The 17,509-nt window shown below is 44.4% G+C and overlaps 1 protein-coding gene across 2 annotated transcripts in view; it reads left to right on the plus strand.

The window, feature by feature from the left end:
• The window catches only part of oxsr1b (oxidative stress responsive kinase 1b), a 50,581-nt gene continuing 33,072 nt past the window's right edge, over positions 1 to 17,509 (plus strand). For both annotated transcript variants that reach the window (XM_017453068.3, XM_017453069.3), the window contains exons 1-2: positions 1 to 288; positions 10,581 to 10,693. In XM_017453068.3, coding sequence (XP_017308557.1) covers positions 219 to 288; positions 10,581 to 10,693 — 183 coding nt within the window. In that variant the 5' untranslated portion in view covers positions 1 to 218. The remainder of the gene's footprint in view (positions 289 to 10,580; positions 10,694 to 17,509) is intronic.

Below are 17,509 nucleotides of genomic sequence, written 5' to 3' on the forward strand. Positions count from 1 at the left end.
TCCGCAGGAATGTGGAAGGCGGCGGCCGCGGCGCTAGTGCCAAACTTTGGGGAATGATAGCGGACGCTCTATGGGAGCCGCTGTTTGAGGGAAGTACCAGCGCTTGGACGGCCTGCGTTAGCGATTTATCGGTTTTCAGAAAGCCACCTGAGACTAGAGAGCTTGGATTCGGGCAGTATTTAAAATAGAAAATACGGCTTTCACACAACATTTAAGCCATGTCGGAGGACCTGAGTGCGCAACCCTGGTCCATTAACAAGGATGACTACGAACTACAGGAGGTCATTGGTAAGTGTCCTGGAAAAATGTACACACAATTTGTTTACACATTTAAGCTGAATATGCAGTTAACGTTAGATATTCGTACACGCTGTTTATTAAACATTTGTGCCTGCGTGTGGAAATAGAGTTGAGGCATTTCACATGGTGCAAATCCCAAATGACTCGCTGCGTGACACATAGTGCACTACGTGTGGCGTGGAAGCCGTTATATCCTCCCCTATGTAGTGCATGTATATAGGAAGTACACCGCCGTTTAGGATTCGGCCATGGTTGTGACCAGGTAGCTTGCTAGCTAGAGAGCTAGCTACGGTTTAGGGGCCGTTTTGTTGGATAAATAAAGGAAGTAACATTTTATTTATTTATTAAACGTCGCACATAATGAGTGTATAGCGTGTGTGTGTGTGTCCGTGTCCGTGTCCATAACTGTAACTGAAATGATTGATTATGAAGCCAGGTTTCGGGTTGAACCAGCTAGGCGTGTTTAAACTGAGTTTGGGTATGATAGCTTAGCAAACAATGCTCATTCTCAGAGCAGGTGGGTTAATGGGTGTGTGTAGCTGTCAGCATTCATAGCTAACCACATTCTCAAGGAGAACTGACGGGGTGCTCATGTCCAAGACAAGGCCAAAACGCCTTTACTAACTCTTTATTAACTCTTATGATTGAGCTCAGGTGTTTAGGGGCAGGAAACCCACTCAGCATGTCCTACACTGAACCCTGTTCACTACACAGTGCACTAGTCTCAGCAGTTTTGTAGTTCTGAAGGTGTAGGAGACACTTGTCAGATCCCATAGTGCGCTGCTTCATGACCCACCACACATCATTAAGCATACAGAATACCCATAATGCACTTAGCAGTTTCTAGGGAATAAGGAGTAGGACTCAGGGAGTGGTGTAATGAAGTAGGGGACATCCAGGACCTGGGTTGAGCCCTATCCAAGTAGGAGAGTACCTGCTGTGAGATAATGCAAGAGAGAACTCGTTTCTCCTATGCGTCACAGTATTGAATGTAACTGTAAACGGATAAAAAATATGTTGGTCTTTAATTAATGCAGAAATGTAAATACTGGCGCAGGTTGTGTGTCGAGAGTTCCAGGACTGCCAGAAAGCCACTTTCAGACCCTCAGGTGTGATCCTCAACCCTCAATTTGTCCAATCTGAAATATTGTATTATTCCATCACATAATATGGTACATATATATACACTATCAGACCCTCAGGTGTGTGTGTATATGTGTGTATATATGTATATACATATGTGTGTGTATATGTATGTGTAATATATATATATGTATATATGTATGTATGTATATATACATACACACATACATATGTATGTAAATATATACACATACATATGTGTGTAGGTGGGTAAATGAACAGACCCCTGATAATGAGGTTATCTTTAGGAACCATGTGGCCTGACAGCTCTGCAGTATCTATACAGTATGTGGCTCCTCTCCAGCTCACACACTCGAAGCTCAACTCATGTTTGTGAAGAGTTTGCTGCGGACCCACCGATACCTCTGAACTCTTCCTGATTACACACTCCACCTCCATGCTGACACACAGTCAGTGAGTTGAACTGCGTGTGAGAGCAGGACATTACCGTGACGCTCTTTCCTTCCTTAAACTGCGTAAAAATGTTGCATTCAATGGCCAAGTCTTCTTAGACTCGACAGGTTCAGACCAATCTGTTCCAATACGGTGATTCGCTCCTGTTCTAATGGACGACTGGAGTGGACCTGACGTGGGCCTTCTCCGGTCGTAGCCCATCCGCCTGAAGGTTTGAGATGTTGTGCGTTCTGAGCTGCTATTCTGCGGTTGTAAAGAGTGGTGTACCCTGAGCTCGAACCAGTCTGCTGCTCGATGGCCTTTTTTTTTTTTTCCTTTCTCACAGTGCTCATCATGTTGTGCGGTAGATTCGTGAGATCGTGTGCAATACGGGTTTTTCCCTTGCGTGTCACCTAACTATCACCAAATGACCATAGTATCGATTATAACGGGCGTGGCTGGATACATGTGGAATGCCATGTACACGTAATGTCATTACGATGGAAAAACATTACGGAAGCTGGCCTTCTGTCTTTTCTCAGCTTTAGAGTGGCTTGCTTTTCTCCCCGTAGGCAGCTCTCTGGTCTTCATGTTGGTTTATCCTTTTTAACAACAAATGCAGTGTTCACAAGTGAAACCTAGGACTCTAAAAAGGAGTGTATACAATTTTGTACTTGATAATTAAATTGTGTAATAAAAAAACAGCAGTGGTCATTTTTAAAATTATATACAAATATTTACAAAAATTTGTATTTCATCATTTGTATTAACACTAAACAGATGTATTATTATTTCTAAAGGTCGCCAGTAGGTGTTCCTACTACCAGTTGCCATAGTAACATTTATCAGTGAGTGGTGCAACTAGCATTCCAGTTTTGAGAACTAGCAACTAGCATTCCAGTTGTTGTGCCTAGTTGGACGTGAGGACATGAGGAAGAGCGTAGTGCTCACTTTCAAGCACGCTCAACACAAACCATTGTTTTGGTTACTTCCCAGGTCGAGTGCTCTTGTTATTACTACGTTGATATTTCTATCTCCGAGAGCAGCGGGACTCGGCAGCGTCTCTCTCTCGCTCTCTCTCGCAGTCCTGCTGTACCAAAAGAAATTGAAAGCTTTTGTTTGTTTGTTTATCGTATTGACAGGCGGAGTGGAGCGGCCATGTGTTAGTCGTGCTCAGCAGTGATCATGATGTGACGTCTGTTTTTAAAGCACTCGGGGGCGTTCCGTTATAGGAAAATAACCAACAACGGGTCGGTTTGATGCAGCCCTGCATGAAACAAGTTACTGTTACCGCCCCGAAGTTGTAGACTGGCTGTACGTTTTATGTTTATTAAAGAATGATGCATCGTCAGTGGTTCGCACGTTTGCGTTATACCTCCGGGGCTGGGGGTCGAATCCTGCCTCCGCCCTGTGTGCACAGAGTTCGCATTTTCTCCCTGTGCGTCGGGGGTTTCCTCCGGGTACTCCGGTTTCCTCCCCAGTCCAAAGACACGCATTATAGGCTGATTGGCGTGTATAATTGTCCGTAGTGTGTGGATGTTTGTGCGATTGTGCCCTGCAATGGATGGCATCTCATCCCGAGTGACCCCTGGGATAGACTCCAGGCTCCCTCAGGATCGATGGATGGATGATGCATGAAACTTTTTATCCATTTATACTTACATTTAACATTAGTTCCTTTATAACAGACTTAAACAGTCATTGTTACACAAGCTTCTTTCTCTTGAAGACAAAATAAGACGCAAAGTGCCCAAACCGCAAAAGCCATCATCCCAAGGACTCTTACAACTTGAGACTCCTTCCAAAAAAACTGTTAAACAATCATCTCCTTACAGAAAGCTTAACCCATACAACTGTTTTAATTTGTTACTATAGAAACGATACCATATCAGACCGAGGGTATTAGTATAGACCTGTGATTGGAGTTAGAGCCAGAACTAATGTCGTAGCCGCTGTTCCTGAAAATGACTCCACACCTTCTGACCAGTGGTGAAACTTCAGCGGGACTGTGGGATATGTAGCTAGCTGGTGCGATTAGGATCTGAATGCGATATGTCTCGCTGAGGTTGGGGAATGATGTGGGGATTGTGTGAGGCATGCAGAGGAGATGTAACAGAGGCTGCCTGATATCTGGAGCGACGAAAGCTGCAAGCGGGCATGAAGGAGGTCATTGAGCGCCACTGCTGTGAGGTAGCATTGTCCTTCTCCGGCCACGTGGACTACACACAGCCGGGGCAAGAATACACGCGCGCACACACACACACATCTGAGGCTTAATTACTTTAGTTTTTACTTTTGGTGGTTTTCATCTTGAAATGCCCCTCATCCTTGTTCTTACAGTTACCTGGACACTGTAGATGCGCGATATAATGGTATACCGTGATAAGTCTTGGCTGATTGAGTCTTGACTAATTCCCACCCACAGGCCAGGTCTCCCCGTCATATGGTGGCTAACATCCATCAAGGCTGAAGGCAAACACGTCTTTCCTCCGAGACACGTGAACCCAACCTCTTCAACTCTTTGAACTGCGTCATAGTGCAGCGTAATATGCTCGGGGGGGGGGGGAGCACATACACGAGCTCACGGACGCCCACGACCGGCCAGGGAGAGAGAGAGAGAGACAGACAGAAGGAGCCCCTCCCACCCAGAGGGCACGGCTAGTTTTGCTCTCTTGCAGCACATTGTTTGAAAATGTACCACGAGATCAGAAAAAAACGAGACTGCAAACATTTCACATCGTTTAGACAGGGATTAGAAATTAGAGGTTGATTGATAGTTTTTCCCAGTTGAGTCCGTTGCGACGGTGGCCTCTAGAGGCGACATAAAAACTATCACTGACAAATTTTGTTGTTAGTTGAACTGTTTTTTTTGTTTTTTTTTTTAAATTAATTTTGGATATCTCTATTTTTATTTCGCCTCACACCTCCAGGGTCGGGGGTTCGATTCCCGCCACTACCCTGTGTGTGCGGAGTTTGCATGTTCTCCCCGTGCTGCGGGGGTTTCCTGCAGGTACTCCGGTTTCCTCCTCCAGTCCAAAGACTTGCATGGTAGGCTGATTGGCGTGTCCACAGTGTCCATAGTGTATGAATGGGTGTGTGAATGTGTATGTGATTGTTGCCCTGCGATGGATTGGCACCCTGTCCAGGGTGTACCCCACCTTGTGCCCGATGCTCCCTGGGATAGGCTCCAGGTTCCCCGTGACCCAGTAGGATAAGCGGTAATAAAGATGAATGGACTGTTTGGTTCAGTTTGGATGTATAAATGCAGAAATGAAATGGGAATGATGTGTGGTTCACAGCATGTCATCGTTTTTGATTGGTTACTCATTTAATTTTTGGACTAGTTTTTTTGTTTGTTTTTTAAAATATTTCTGCAGCTTGTTTTTAATTAATTTTGTTTTCTATACTAATCAATATTCCATTGCGCACGTTTCACTGTTAGAGATGTTTACGTTCCGAGTAGCATGTCTTGTTTCATTGTGTGGTACCTGGGGATAAACAAGGGTTGCCAGATAAAACCAGTCCAAATAAAGAGCATTTGTAGAATCTTTCCAAGTCATTTATCTTATATCTTATAGGATAACGCTAAATAAAATGTACGTGTATATCCCATACAGAGCTGTTGCACATTATAATGTTGAGAACGGACTATAGAGGAGTGAGTATGAGAGGAGACCAGCTCACAAAGGGTTAGTGTAGTGTTTAATCTACAAATGCAATGAAGCTAATGTATGCAGAAAAGCCCACAACCTAATTTGCATACAAATAATTCAGACTTGGCAACGCTGAGCGGGGCACAACACAACGACTCCTTTTTTTTTGTATGTGTCTCGCTCTTTTGTTTACGTTCGCAGGCCAAAGCTAGCCGTGAGCTTGGGCTGTTGTTGTTGTGATATAGATATAAAATATCTATATCTCGTATATCTCCAAATCACTACAATTAAAATGCAAAGTGCAGAGTCAGTTCTCTGTCCTGAAGATTCCCCAGAGCTGAAACAAAACCCCCCAAAGCTACAGCTTTACCTCTGACACTGGAGACTCCTTCCATAAATGTTTAAAGTGCACCTATTATGGTTTTTCAAATATTACCTGTCATGTAGCGTGTTATAGAGCTGTTTGTGAATGTTAAAATCTGCAAAGTTTCAAAAATCAAAGAGCACAACAAACGGAGTTATCGACTCCCAAAAGAAGGAACCGATTCTGAACAGCTGAAACGAGTCGTTAGTGATTCCAGACTTTACTTCCTGTATGGTCTTCATCGGCTGCTCGCTGACAGCGGTTGACCAATCACAACAGACTGGGACGTCTGACCAATCAGAGCAGAGTATGCTTTCTGAAAGGAGGAGTTTAGAGTGAATCCTTTAGAACGGATCATTTAACGAATCGTTTATGACACCGGGGCAGGGTAATCCTGCAGTTTAAATTATGAGCACATTAAAGTGTTTTTTGTCCTTGGGGGGGACACTATTGTAAGAGTTGCTGTTATAATAAACGAATCAACACATCCTGACCGGTCCGATTCAATGATTCAACAGCACTGCGTTGTAAATAGTTTAAATTCTGGCCATTCTCCTCGAAGCTCTCACGTCAACAAGCCGCTTCTGCCTTTAGAGCTGCTCCTCGCTGGATGTTTTTAGTTTTTCGCACCATTCTGCGTGCGGAAAATTCCAGGATGAGATTTCTGAACTATGCAAACCCGGCATCAATCTGGCACCGACGTCCACGCCACGATCAATGCCACCGAGATCACTCCCCCCACCCCCCATTCTAACGTTTTAGTGTTTTCTCATGATCGACTCGGTACAGTAAAGCTTCAGCACAAAGTATCCAAACGTCCCAGCTGACCAGGACGATGAACACATCTGCAAGGAAAAGCATCCAGATGAGGTGTAACCGAATAACGTCAGCTGGCTTTTCCATTCATTCTTCTCCAACATGGTAACCCAGCAACATCATAGTCAAATATTTGAATTAGAAGCCATGAATCCAAAAAGGCCTCAATAAAACCGTGTTCCTCCAAAGCTGGTTTTTACCACAGGCAAAGGAAAAAAACAACCACCAAATAACCCCCGACTGTCCCGCTGTAACATGACGCTGAACTCGAAGACTTTTGAACGAACAAGCCTCGGAATCGTCACGTGTAAGATTGAAGTGCTTTGCGCTGACTGTGTTTGACATTCGCTTAAGGCCATATCAGTCAAACAGACGATAAGAGCTGCTTGATCTTGAAGCTGCAGTACTTGTTCTATTTCAATTCTTTCCTGTGGTTCTGCTGTTAAAAAGCTTCTTAACGACCCAGTCAGCACTTCAGTACACGCCACCGGGCGTTTTTAATTTAGAATGAACGGATTATACGGTGGTGACGTATATGCGCGCAAATATCTGACTAATTTGCCCAATTATTTGTCCAGCTTCAACACTTCAAGTAGTCTAGATTGAACTCTTAGGGGTTTTTTTTTTTGCGATGAACTATTATTTTGATAATCAATTCATATGTATACATAATAATAATAATTATTTTTTAACGCCTCCGCCACTGAGCGTTTTCAGGTTGTCCGTCCGTCCCAGATTCTCGTTTACGCGATATCTGGAGAACAAGTGGTTGAATGTTTGTAGGGTTTATTCGGACTTCCCATATACAAAAAAAACTCCAGACACAAATAAAATCTCCAAAATCCGCATTAAAAAAAAAACGTGCGTGCTTGTTTGAGGCGGATTTTTTTTTTTACATGTATTTGTTAGTAAACTACGACGGAAAGCGAATAAATTCCTCACCGCGCATCAAAAAAAAAAAAGGGCACATGACTTCGCCGCAACAAATCGTGCAATTGGATAATCAGCTCCGAAAAGTAAAAATGGCGGAGTGAGTTGCGCCAGTTTCCCCGGGAGTGGCGGTTTTGTTCTCTTGAACGCACAGGATGGAAACCGCTTTATTCGCAAATATTTAATACAAGATTCCAACGTTAAATTCGCAACTCGGATGGAAACGTAGCCAGTGTAGTGATTTAGATTTTACACGGGATCGTCGTGTCTCAAGTGGCGTTCTATGTACTTATACTATGCACTGTGTACACCACCGTTTCTATTACATGAATTTTAGAAGGGTCGTAGCATCTCAAACTGAACACTCGAGACGTACTAACCGGTACTTATATAAAATGCACGTAATGCGATGCCGCTTTAGTCAACGAAAATGAATTTCTACATTTTACCGTTTACGCCAATGTGACCTTTAACCATTTGTAAGATGTCTTGTCCACCGGATTGTTGTCGGCCATATTGAAAATGCTTTCTCATCCAGCGTCAGTGCCTGGTAGCCCCACCCCTCTTCCGCTACGTAAGCAAAGCTACGACTGTCGAACGCACAACGTGTCCGACGTTCAGCACTTGATTCGGGTAAACGTGTTATTAGAGCAGGATGTTTAAATGTGAATAAAAATACGCAAATGCCGAGTAAAAAGAAATGCAGTATAGACCAGTTTGGATTCATGTTTAGAAGCGAGAAAACTTTGAACTAAACGGACTAGAACCAAGCAGTCTGTTTTTATTTTCAGAAACGTTGCCGTTCAGTCGAGGGGTTTCAAAGTCGAACAGAAGAGCCCTCATTCCGCGTTTTCTTTAGTGTCCACAGCATTCGCCTGGAGTAAACAGAGTTATCTCCGCCCGTCTCAAGTTCAGCTGAGCTCTTTGCAAGGTGCGACTTGTTTTTGTTTTCCAAGGATGAGGCAGACTTCATTAGGGGTATTTTGAACGTAAACTAAGAGTCTTGAGATAAGAAAAGGTCGGTCGGTCGGTCGGTTGGTTGATTGACAGGGTTTGAGTTGAACGTAAGACCAGGAGTCGAGCAACCTGATATTCATGTTCTTGAGAGTTATGCAAGTTCAGGCTTACTTCTTTCATCTGCGGACGAAGAATTAAAAAAACATGGCAACCCGACCTCTGGAGGTCCGACATCCTGAGCGAGCCGATCGCCTGCGTTTTAAGCCAGCAGTTAAATCACTCACCAAATTGGGTTTTTGCGTTACCAAAAAGAAAAAACAACCCAAGGGCGCTCTGTGCTGTGTTTATAAAAGGTACTGTGATTTATGAGGTGAGGCGATATGGCAAAAATATCATATGATTATGATTCTTAAAGGCATTTCTATCATACATGATATGTATCACGATATCTAGGTTTGCTCACAGACGGCCCGCAGAAATAGTTATTAATAATAATAATAATAAATCGAACATCTACTTTTGGATTATTGTAGAAAATTAAGCTCTGTGACCAAATAAAAATGGATTTTTACACGTTTTCTTCATCAAGATAATCTCCACGAACCTGTAGTGTAGTGTACGCATCTTTTTGTTGTTAAAAATGTATTTAATTTGAATAAGAGTGTTGCTTTTGTAAAAAATGTTGTGATTATTAAACAAATGTTTTACTGAATATTTGTAGACGTTAACGAAAGCGCCATCAAACGGGTTATTTTCTACGCAGCACTAAATATAAGACTACACGGGATTGTTATGATTTGTCTTATTTTGTTAACAGTATTAAGTTGTAGCAGATTCTGCCAGGGGTATGCAAACATTTGGGCATAACTGTATAGGGAAGAGATTTTAATGACATTTTTGAATCTGGTACGCGGCTGACTGGGCATCAGAGCACCAGGCACAGGGTTTGGTGAGTGTGGAGGAGTCTGGAGGGGTCTTTGGGGAATGTATGAAAGTTGATATGTGGTATTTAGAGGAAATACTGAGTGATAGTGTTTTAGTGTAGCACTGATTCACTGACCTGCAGAACACGTGGACCCTCGCTCGCTCTCTCTCTCTCTCTCTCTCTCTCTCTCTCGCACTCTCTCTCTCTCTCTCTCTCTCTCTCTCTCTCGCACTCTCTCTCTCTCGCACTCTCTCTCTCTCTCTCGCACTCTCTCTCGCACTCTCTCTCTCTCGCACTCTCTCTCTCTCTCTCTCTCTCTCGCACTCTCTCTCTCTCTCTCTCTCTCTCTCTCTCGCACTCTCTCTCTCTCGCACTCTCTCTCTCTTTCGCTCGCTCTCTCTCTGTCTCGCACTCTCTCTCTCGTGCTCTCTCTTTCGCTCTGTCTCTCTCTCACACTCTCTCTCTCTCTCTCTCTCTCGCACTCTCTCTCTTTCGCTCGCTCTCTCTCTGTCTCGCACTCTCTCTCGTGCTCTCTCTTTCACTCTGTCTCTCTCTCACACTCTCTCTCTCTCTCGCACTCTCTCTCTCTTTCGCTCTCTCTCTCTTTCTCTCTCGCACTCTCTCTCTCTTTCGCTCGCTCTCTCTCTGTCTCTCACTCTCTCTCTCTCGTGCTCTCTCTCTCTTTCGCTCTGTCTCTCTCTCACACTCTCTCTCTCTCTCGCACTCTCTCTCTCTTTCGCTCTCTCTTTCGCTCTCTCTCTCGCTCTCTCTTTCGCTCTCTCTCTCTCTCTCTCTCTCTCTCTCTCTCTAGCTACGCGATCTTGTGGCTGAGCCCAGATTTGACTCTCTGACATGAATTATTGATGAGTGCTGGAGTGAATCAGGCGTAACGACGAGCTCATGATTACAGTAACGTGATGACAGTGGGTATCGCCCCGTCTCCATTCTCGCATCAGCTTTGAAAACAGACACGATGCAGATTTGAGGAATTGTTGGGACGTGATTTTTAGAAACTGTATTTCTTTAAAATGTGCCAGAGAAGATCTAGACATGTTTCCTCCTGACTCGTGCTTTAACCTGAATCCTCGCTCTGTTCCAGGAAGCGGAGCCACTGCAGTCGTCCAGGCCGCTTACTGCGTTCCCCGCAAGGAGAAGGTCGCCATCAAACGCATCAACCTGGAGAAATGCCAGACCAGCATGGACGAGCTCCTGGTACACGTGCGCACATACACACTCTCTCTCTCACGCGCACACGCATGCTCACTCACACACACACAATTTTGCTGAAATACACATGGAACTCGTCCAGCAGTATTGTAGCCATACCCCTCTCTCTCTCTCTCTCTCTCTCTCTCTCTCTCTCTCTCTCTCTCCCTCTCTTACTCACTCTCATTCTCACTGTCAATCTCCCCCTCTCTCTCACTCTCTCCCTCTCTTTCACTCTCTCACTCTTTCACTCTCTCCCTCTCTTTCACTCTCTCTCATTCTCTCCCTCTCACTCACTCTCTCCCTATCTCTTACTCCCTCTCTCCCTCTCTTTCACTCTCTCACTCTCTCTCCCTCTCACTCACTCTCAACCTCTCTCACTCTCTCCATCTCTCTCACCCCCCCCCCCCCCCCCACTCTCTCTCTTTCTCAGAGAAGCACGTGACTAAGACACTTTTCCATCACAGACAGTATATGAATGAATCAACCTTCCAAAGGCAGAGGACAAAGACGAGTATTGTAGAACTGACCTTCATCCTCTGACAACTGCGGATTAAATACGTTCTGCTTCATAAACTTGATCCGGTCAAAAACATTTTGTAAGAGAAACCCGGGAAAACCCGATAAAAGAAAAACAGACCTCTTGTGCTTTTCTAGTTCATGTCGCTGGAGATCGTACATGATTAATTAAAAAAAAAAACCTCGTTATTCCACAGTCTCGTTCAGAATCCAGTGACTCGTGTTCAGCTGTAAACGTCTGACTTTTGACTTTTTCATTAGAAAGAAATGTTCAAACCTGCTCGCTCCCTGCAACCAGCTATCAAAAACGCTGATCTGAGTGAATTCCACTCTCCGTTTGACTGTTTGTAAAGACAGTGTAGCGCAAGTACAGTAGAGTCGGGTTAGACGTAAACCGGTATCGGCGTTGGGCGATGTGATATTAGCGTCACGCTACAATTCTTAAACGTTTGGTTTTAAGAGTTCACAACAAATGTCTGCAAAAACGAAGCGTCAGTGAACGTGTTTCCATCAAAAATCCTGAAGAACGACGCGAACGATTAAGAAGAAGGGAGTATCATTGCCAGAGTATTTCGTGTCTGGATAAACAGCAAAATAAAGACTTGCGGTGTTCATTCGTTCATTTCGGTTTCAAGTCAGTATCGAAACTGCACGAGATTCTCCGTCCTCCTCTTTTAGATTTCCTCGTTACAGATACTGCGACTTTCTATCGTTTTTTTGGTCCTTTTCTGAATTTTGGCTTTTTTCGAAACCTCATGCTGTTTCTCACCGTAAGAAGCAGCCAGTTACTCGTAAAAAACAAAGATACAATAGTTTTATTTTCCATCCTCACGAAATAATTCTGCTGTAAGAGTTCTATGGTAACACTTACCGTATATTTTTATAACGACACGGAAGCCGCCTGAAAGCTGCCTGAAAGCCGCCTGAAAGCCGCCTGAAAACTGCCTGAAAGCCGCCTGAAAACTGCCTAGGTGCTACATGTAAACTACCTGAAAGCTACCTGTAAACTATGCTTTTCTGCCTATTCAGCTTAAGTCAGTCAAACCCAAATCCACTGAAGGGGAAAGGAAGCAGAACGTCTCGGATGCATATTTACTTCTTTCATCTGGGAGAACTTTGGAGAACCAAGTGGGTGGGACTGTGGGCTCTCTCAAAAAAACGGCGGAGACCTCACTGTTTTCAAACTGTTGTTTGGAGCGTCTGGGGGGAAAAAAAAAACCTGCTGCCTCCAGAGTTGAACGTGACTTTCTCCATGACTTTTTATTGAAGCTCATCCTTGTTATGGTCCTTCAGCGTTAACTTCTGCTCTCGAGGACCCGAATGTCATCTTCGTAAGGTAGTAAACATGCCATTCCAGCGTTGACGACATGCTCTGTAAAGATCCTCCGAGGATTAAACAAGCAGCATGACTGCGTTGAGGCACGGCGAACTTGGGCTATTAGCTCATGTTTATGGTGTTCACAATCTGAGCAGCACAAGATACTAAAGTTACCATCAGCAGCATAAACCGCCGAGCACATGGGTCGTCTTGTTTTCCAATAAAGGCTTCCTTTCATACGTGTGTCCTGATCCAAGCCTTTGATGGGATGAGCCGAGCTCCACGTTCGCTAACAGAGGACTGCGGTCAGGTTCGGAAATTCGTGGGGAAAGTAGGTCACACGGAAAACTGAGAGGGTGGTGGGTATGTGGGCTCCTCCACTGTCATTCTCCACTTTTATGGCCTGCTGAGCAACCTCTTAAACCCAGAGGAAGCTTTAAATTAAACACAGATTGCTACTAAAAAAAGTGCGCAGGCTCTGCGGTGAGCTAAACGCTGGGCTGGAGCTTTCGGCCGCACTTCAGAAGCAATGTGGCGCTCTGTAGTTCTTCTCGACATAACGCCGGACACCGAGTCAGGATTATGACAAGGATTATGACCGAAATATGAATTCTCATTGAGGAAGAGTCCATATTTAAAAAAAAAAAATTTGAATTTTTTATGTAACCTTTCTGATTATTATTTAATTATGAGCACGGGTCGGGTTGGGCGATTTATAGGTTTCCCCCGGATTTAACCATTTAAGGTGCCGTCCGTCGTGTGTCGTACGGCTTCTGTGTAAACGACTCGGTCGTCACCGGTTTCTGTAGGACAACTCAAACCATGGCAACCCCACAGAGGAACCTTCATTAGAGACCCTCCAGGATTCTGCACTCGCTGCAATGAAGCAGGTTTTTTCATGTGACATCCTCACAACGGACGTTCATCCAAAGCACTTTTCGAATCACGTACGTCGAACACGAGTACAGCGAAAAGGTTTCGTTTAACAACAAACATCACTGCCAAAGAGGTTACGTGTAATCGCGCTTTCGCTGATACGCCAAAGAAGTTTTCCTGCGACGTTTGCTGCGTTTTATTCTTCTGGGTGCATTTTTATTTATTTATTTATTTATTTATTTATATATTTTTTTTGCAAACACAACTCAATTTAAGATAAACAGCCAGACCCTCATCAGCGTACCATGGACGATCTGTCTCAGTACTAACGTGTCACTGTACAGCGATTTTAACCCCAGTGTCACGGTAAATATGCGAGAGATTCTCACTCCACGCCCATGCAAGCAAATTTTGCATAAAATGCTCATCTCTATTTCTCACTGTTCGTTCCATCGGAATATTTCGTCTTTCATGAGGGAGGTTTTTTTTCTTTTCTTTTTCTTTTCCATGTTCAACTCTCTCCCTGTACTGAAGAAGCCAGAATAACGATGATGTAATGGTGTCTCCATAGTGGCTCCTCTGTGTTGCATCATCCCCGGGCATTCTCAGAACACATGACGAGCCGGTTAACGCTTCATCCGATTCGACTGTTAGAGTGGTAAAAGCTTTTTGGCCCGAAGCGGAAAATAGCTCGGATTTGCGAATGAATTCCTTATTTTTGAACGGACGGGAGTTTAAGAACGATATTAGTCATCTAATCTAATCCGAGTTCATCTCAAGTCTGTTTCTTTCCTAACTAAATCTTCAAGTCTGTATGTTCGATCCGCTGTGGTCCTGATCACGGTCGAGGTTTGTGCCATGGTTCTGAGGGATGATGCTTCTTCCTGTATTGCTTTTTCTTCCTATGGAGCGATTCAGCAGAGTTTGCTCCGATCTAGCGGCGCCTGAGGGATCCTATCTGCTTCGATCGCAGTAACGAAGTGAACGCTTGTGTCTTTCGTTGTACCACACGGTATGCGGGCCGGCAGGACGCATGAGACAGCAGTTACCATAAAAGCCTTTGTTTCACAGCTGTCCGGCCGCAGGGTTCAGGACTGACGCAGTACGCCGTGGATATGTTTCGACCTCATGGTCGACCCCTGTAGGACGTGTGTTCATCTAGACTGTGAAATATTACTTTTAAAACTTGTCTTTGGACAAGAGCGCATTTATAATCGAACGTCTTCCTTCTTTATGAGACACTGCACTTTAGACATAAAAAGCAGCACCGACATTTGAGCTTTTAACAAATTGGATAATGAGAGTCATCGTTAAGCTTGGATATCAGGAACATTGATTATCTCGTTACAGTGGAACCTGTCAAGAGGTGGGATATACTGTATTAGGCAGCATGTGAATAGTCAGTTCTCAAAGTCGATGTGTTGGAAGCAAGAAAAATGGGCAAGCGTAAAGATCCGAGCGACTTTGACAAGGGCCGAATTGTGATCGACTGGGTCAGAGCATGTCCGAAACAGCAGGTCTTGTGGGGTTGTTCCCGGTGTGCAGGGGTTAGTACCTACCTAAAGTGGTCCAAGGAAGGACGACCGGTGAACCGGCGACAGGGTCATGTGCGCCCAAGGCTCATTGATGCATGTGGCGAGCGAAGGCTAGCCCGTCTGATCCGATCCCACAGAAGAGCTACTGTCGCACAAATTGCTATGAAGCTTGCTGTGTATGGGGCTGCGTAGCTGCTGACCGGTCAGAGCGCCCATGCTGACCCCTCATCAGAATCAGACCATGGCGCAGTGGAAGAAGGTGGTCTGGTCTGATTAGTCTTGGTGCTAGTTACCACAGTGATCCTTCAGAGGTCTTGTGGGGTCTTGTCATGTCTTGAACGGTCAGAGCTATGTTGGTGGCACAAGGGGGACCAGCATAATATTAGGCAGGTGGGTTTTAATGTTATGGCTGATCGACGTATGTGGCGCTAGAAAGACTCTGTTGTGCCAACGTTGTCAGTTATTACCAGTTAATGCCTTCCCTTCAATTCACCACACTTACTCTGTTGAAACAGTGCATGTGTTATTTGGGAAAGCATAACCGAGCAGCTCTTTACCAACAATGGGCGGAGCTAATTTCTGGCCAGAGAAACATGCGAACAACATCCTGAAACGAAGAAACTAGCCAGCTCCGATTGCATGAAAATACTAGAAATAACATTTTTCTAAAATGTCTTTGAAATTCTAAGGTCTAAATACTTTTGAAATTTTTACACTTTTTTTTTTTTTTAACGCTGAATCGAAGACCTTAGCAATGCAGGAGCATCACTCCTGCAGTCTTTTCCAAGGTTCACTGAAAGTCCGTCACCTGTCATGTAGGGATTGCCATGTCCATTCAGGTATTTGGGCATTTTGTGTGACTAGTAGCCTGTCCGCATAAAATAAAGTGACCAGTAGTCAGCGCGCGATTTGTGAAACATGAGGTACCATATTACCAACGGACAGGTGACCCAGCAATGTTATTCTAATCGGGTTGTTCCGGTACCAAATTCACTGTGTACTTTGCTTATTCTGTCACATCATACAGATTAGAATACTTTTTATTCCTCTGTTGCAACAAAAAAACAAAACCAAGTAAGCCAAAAAGTCTGCACTGGCCTATAGGGGTCCTTGATCAAATGCGAGCCTGTGTTACTGCCAAAAACCGAAGGTCACAAAGCTTCTAGCATGCCAAACGCACAAAGACTTCGTAGGTGAGCTTGCACACACATTCCTCTTCTTGGACCTTAACACTGGATTTAATTATGAAACGGTATATAATCAGTTCCAGTCTGTCAGCTTCACACAGACTTGCCCTCCCCGACACACCAAAGTTGAAAGAAAAATCTAGCAATGGCGAAGGCTTGGAGCAAGGCCTGGACCACAAACACACCCTGACTCACACTTGCTGTCCATTCCCAGAACTGTGGAAGCAGCGGGTTTCCCCCGCCTGGCCAGATGATATTGATTTTGCACAAAAAGAAACAGCGGGTCAGTGGGAGGGTGCCGTCAGAAAAGCCGTCTTCTCTCAGACCCCCTACTTCTAGACTCTTTGTTGGAGGGCTTCTTTCTTTTTGGCTTTCTTTTTTTTTTTCTTTTCATGGCCAGAATGAATCAGTACCACAAGCATATAATTACCAGTGCAATGCACTCCAGGAGGTTCCTTTGTCCTGCTCGTCTCTTGTATGTCACTTGGTGAATGGGCAAGAATGTTGCGTTAAGTATTACTTTACCCAACCTTTCCAACCAAAGTACAAGCATTGTAAAACCTGAGCACGATGTATCTTTCCAAGCTTCACTTTATGTTGTGCATTCACCACTTAAAGGTGTCCTTACTTTACTAGAATTTTTCATGACACCTGTTCGAGAGACACCACCCCTTAGAAAATCCTATATCCTTGGGCTCGTTGGACTTTGTACACTGTGCAGGCTGAAATTTGCAGGTTATGAGCCCAACCTCGGGCAAGGCAAGAACTCCAGTTCAAGGTTGTACATTAGGGTTTTCCTTTCTGACTTTACGAGAGCTATTAACACAGGAGTGCACTCCATAAAACCTAGTCATTAACGAATAGGTTCAATCACGCCAAAGAAATCTGCCGAATTCTGGTTCTTCAGATCCTGCTCTGTGCATTTCAGAACAAACTGCGCTAGGTTGCGTTCGATATCACGTTGAAGTGACTTCGCCGGTAGAAATTTTTTGTCAAGTCTGCAAAGACGAACTAGAAGGTTTCGGCTTCTAAAACACGGAAAATCCAATGAGCCAGTGGTTATAGGATGTATAACCCCAAGCAGTGCAGCCTGGAGATTGCTGAGGATGGTACCGCTTGAAGTACCATCGAAATGTTGTTGGACCTCAATTCCACATGGACATTCTCACTGTGGTTGCTGGGACTACGGTTGCTGCGATGGCCTTGGGACTGCAATTACCACATGCAGTTTTGCACTCAGGTCTCCTTTAGTGAACAGTGGACTAGTTCAACAAACAAACTTCATGTTAAAACCATAATGAACTTCCCTTTACTTTCACACTACCCATCGTTACCCAGATGAGGACGGGTTCCCTTCTGCGTCTGGTTCCTCTCAAGATTTCTTCCT

Source organism: Ictalurus punctatus, chromosome 23 (assembly GCF_001660625.3).
Source record: "Ictalurus punctatus breed USDA103 chromosome 23, Coco_2.0, whole genome shotgun sequence".
Lineage (NCBI taxonomy): Eukaryota > Metazoa > Chordata > Actinopteri > Siluriformes > Ictaluridae > Ictalurus > Ictalurus punctatus.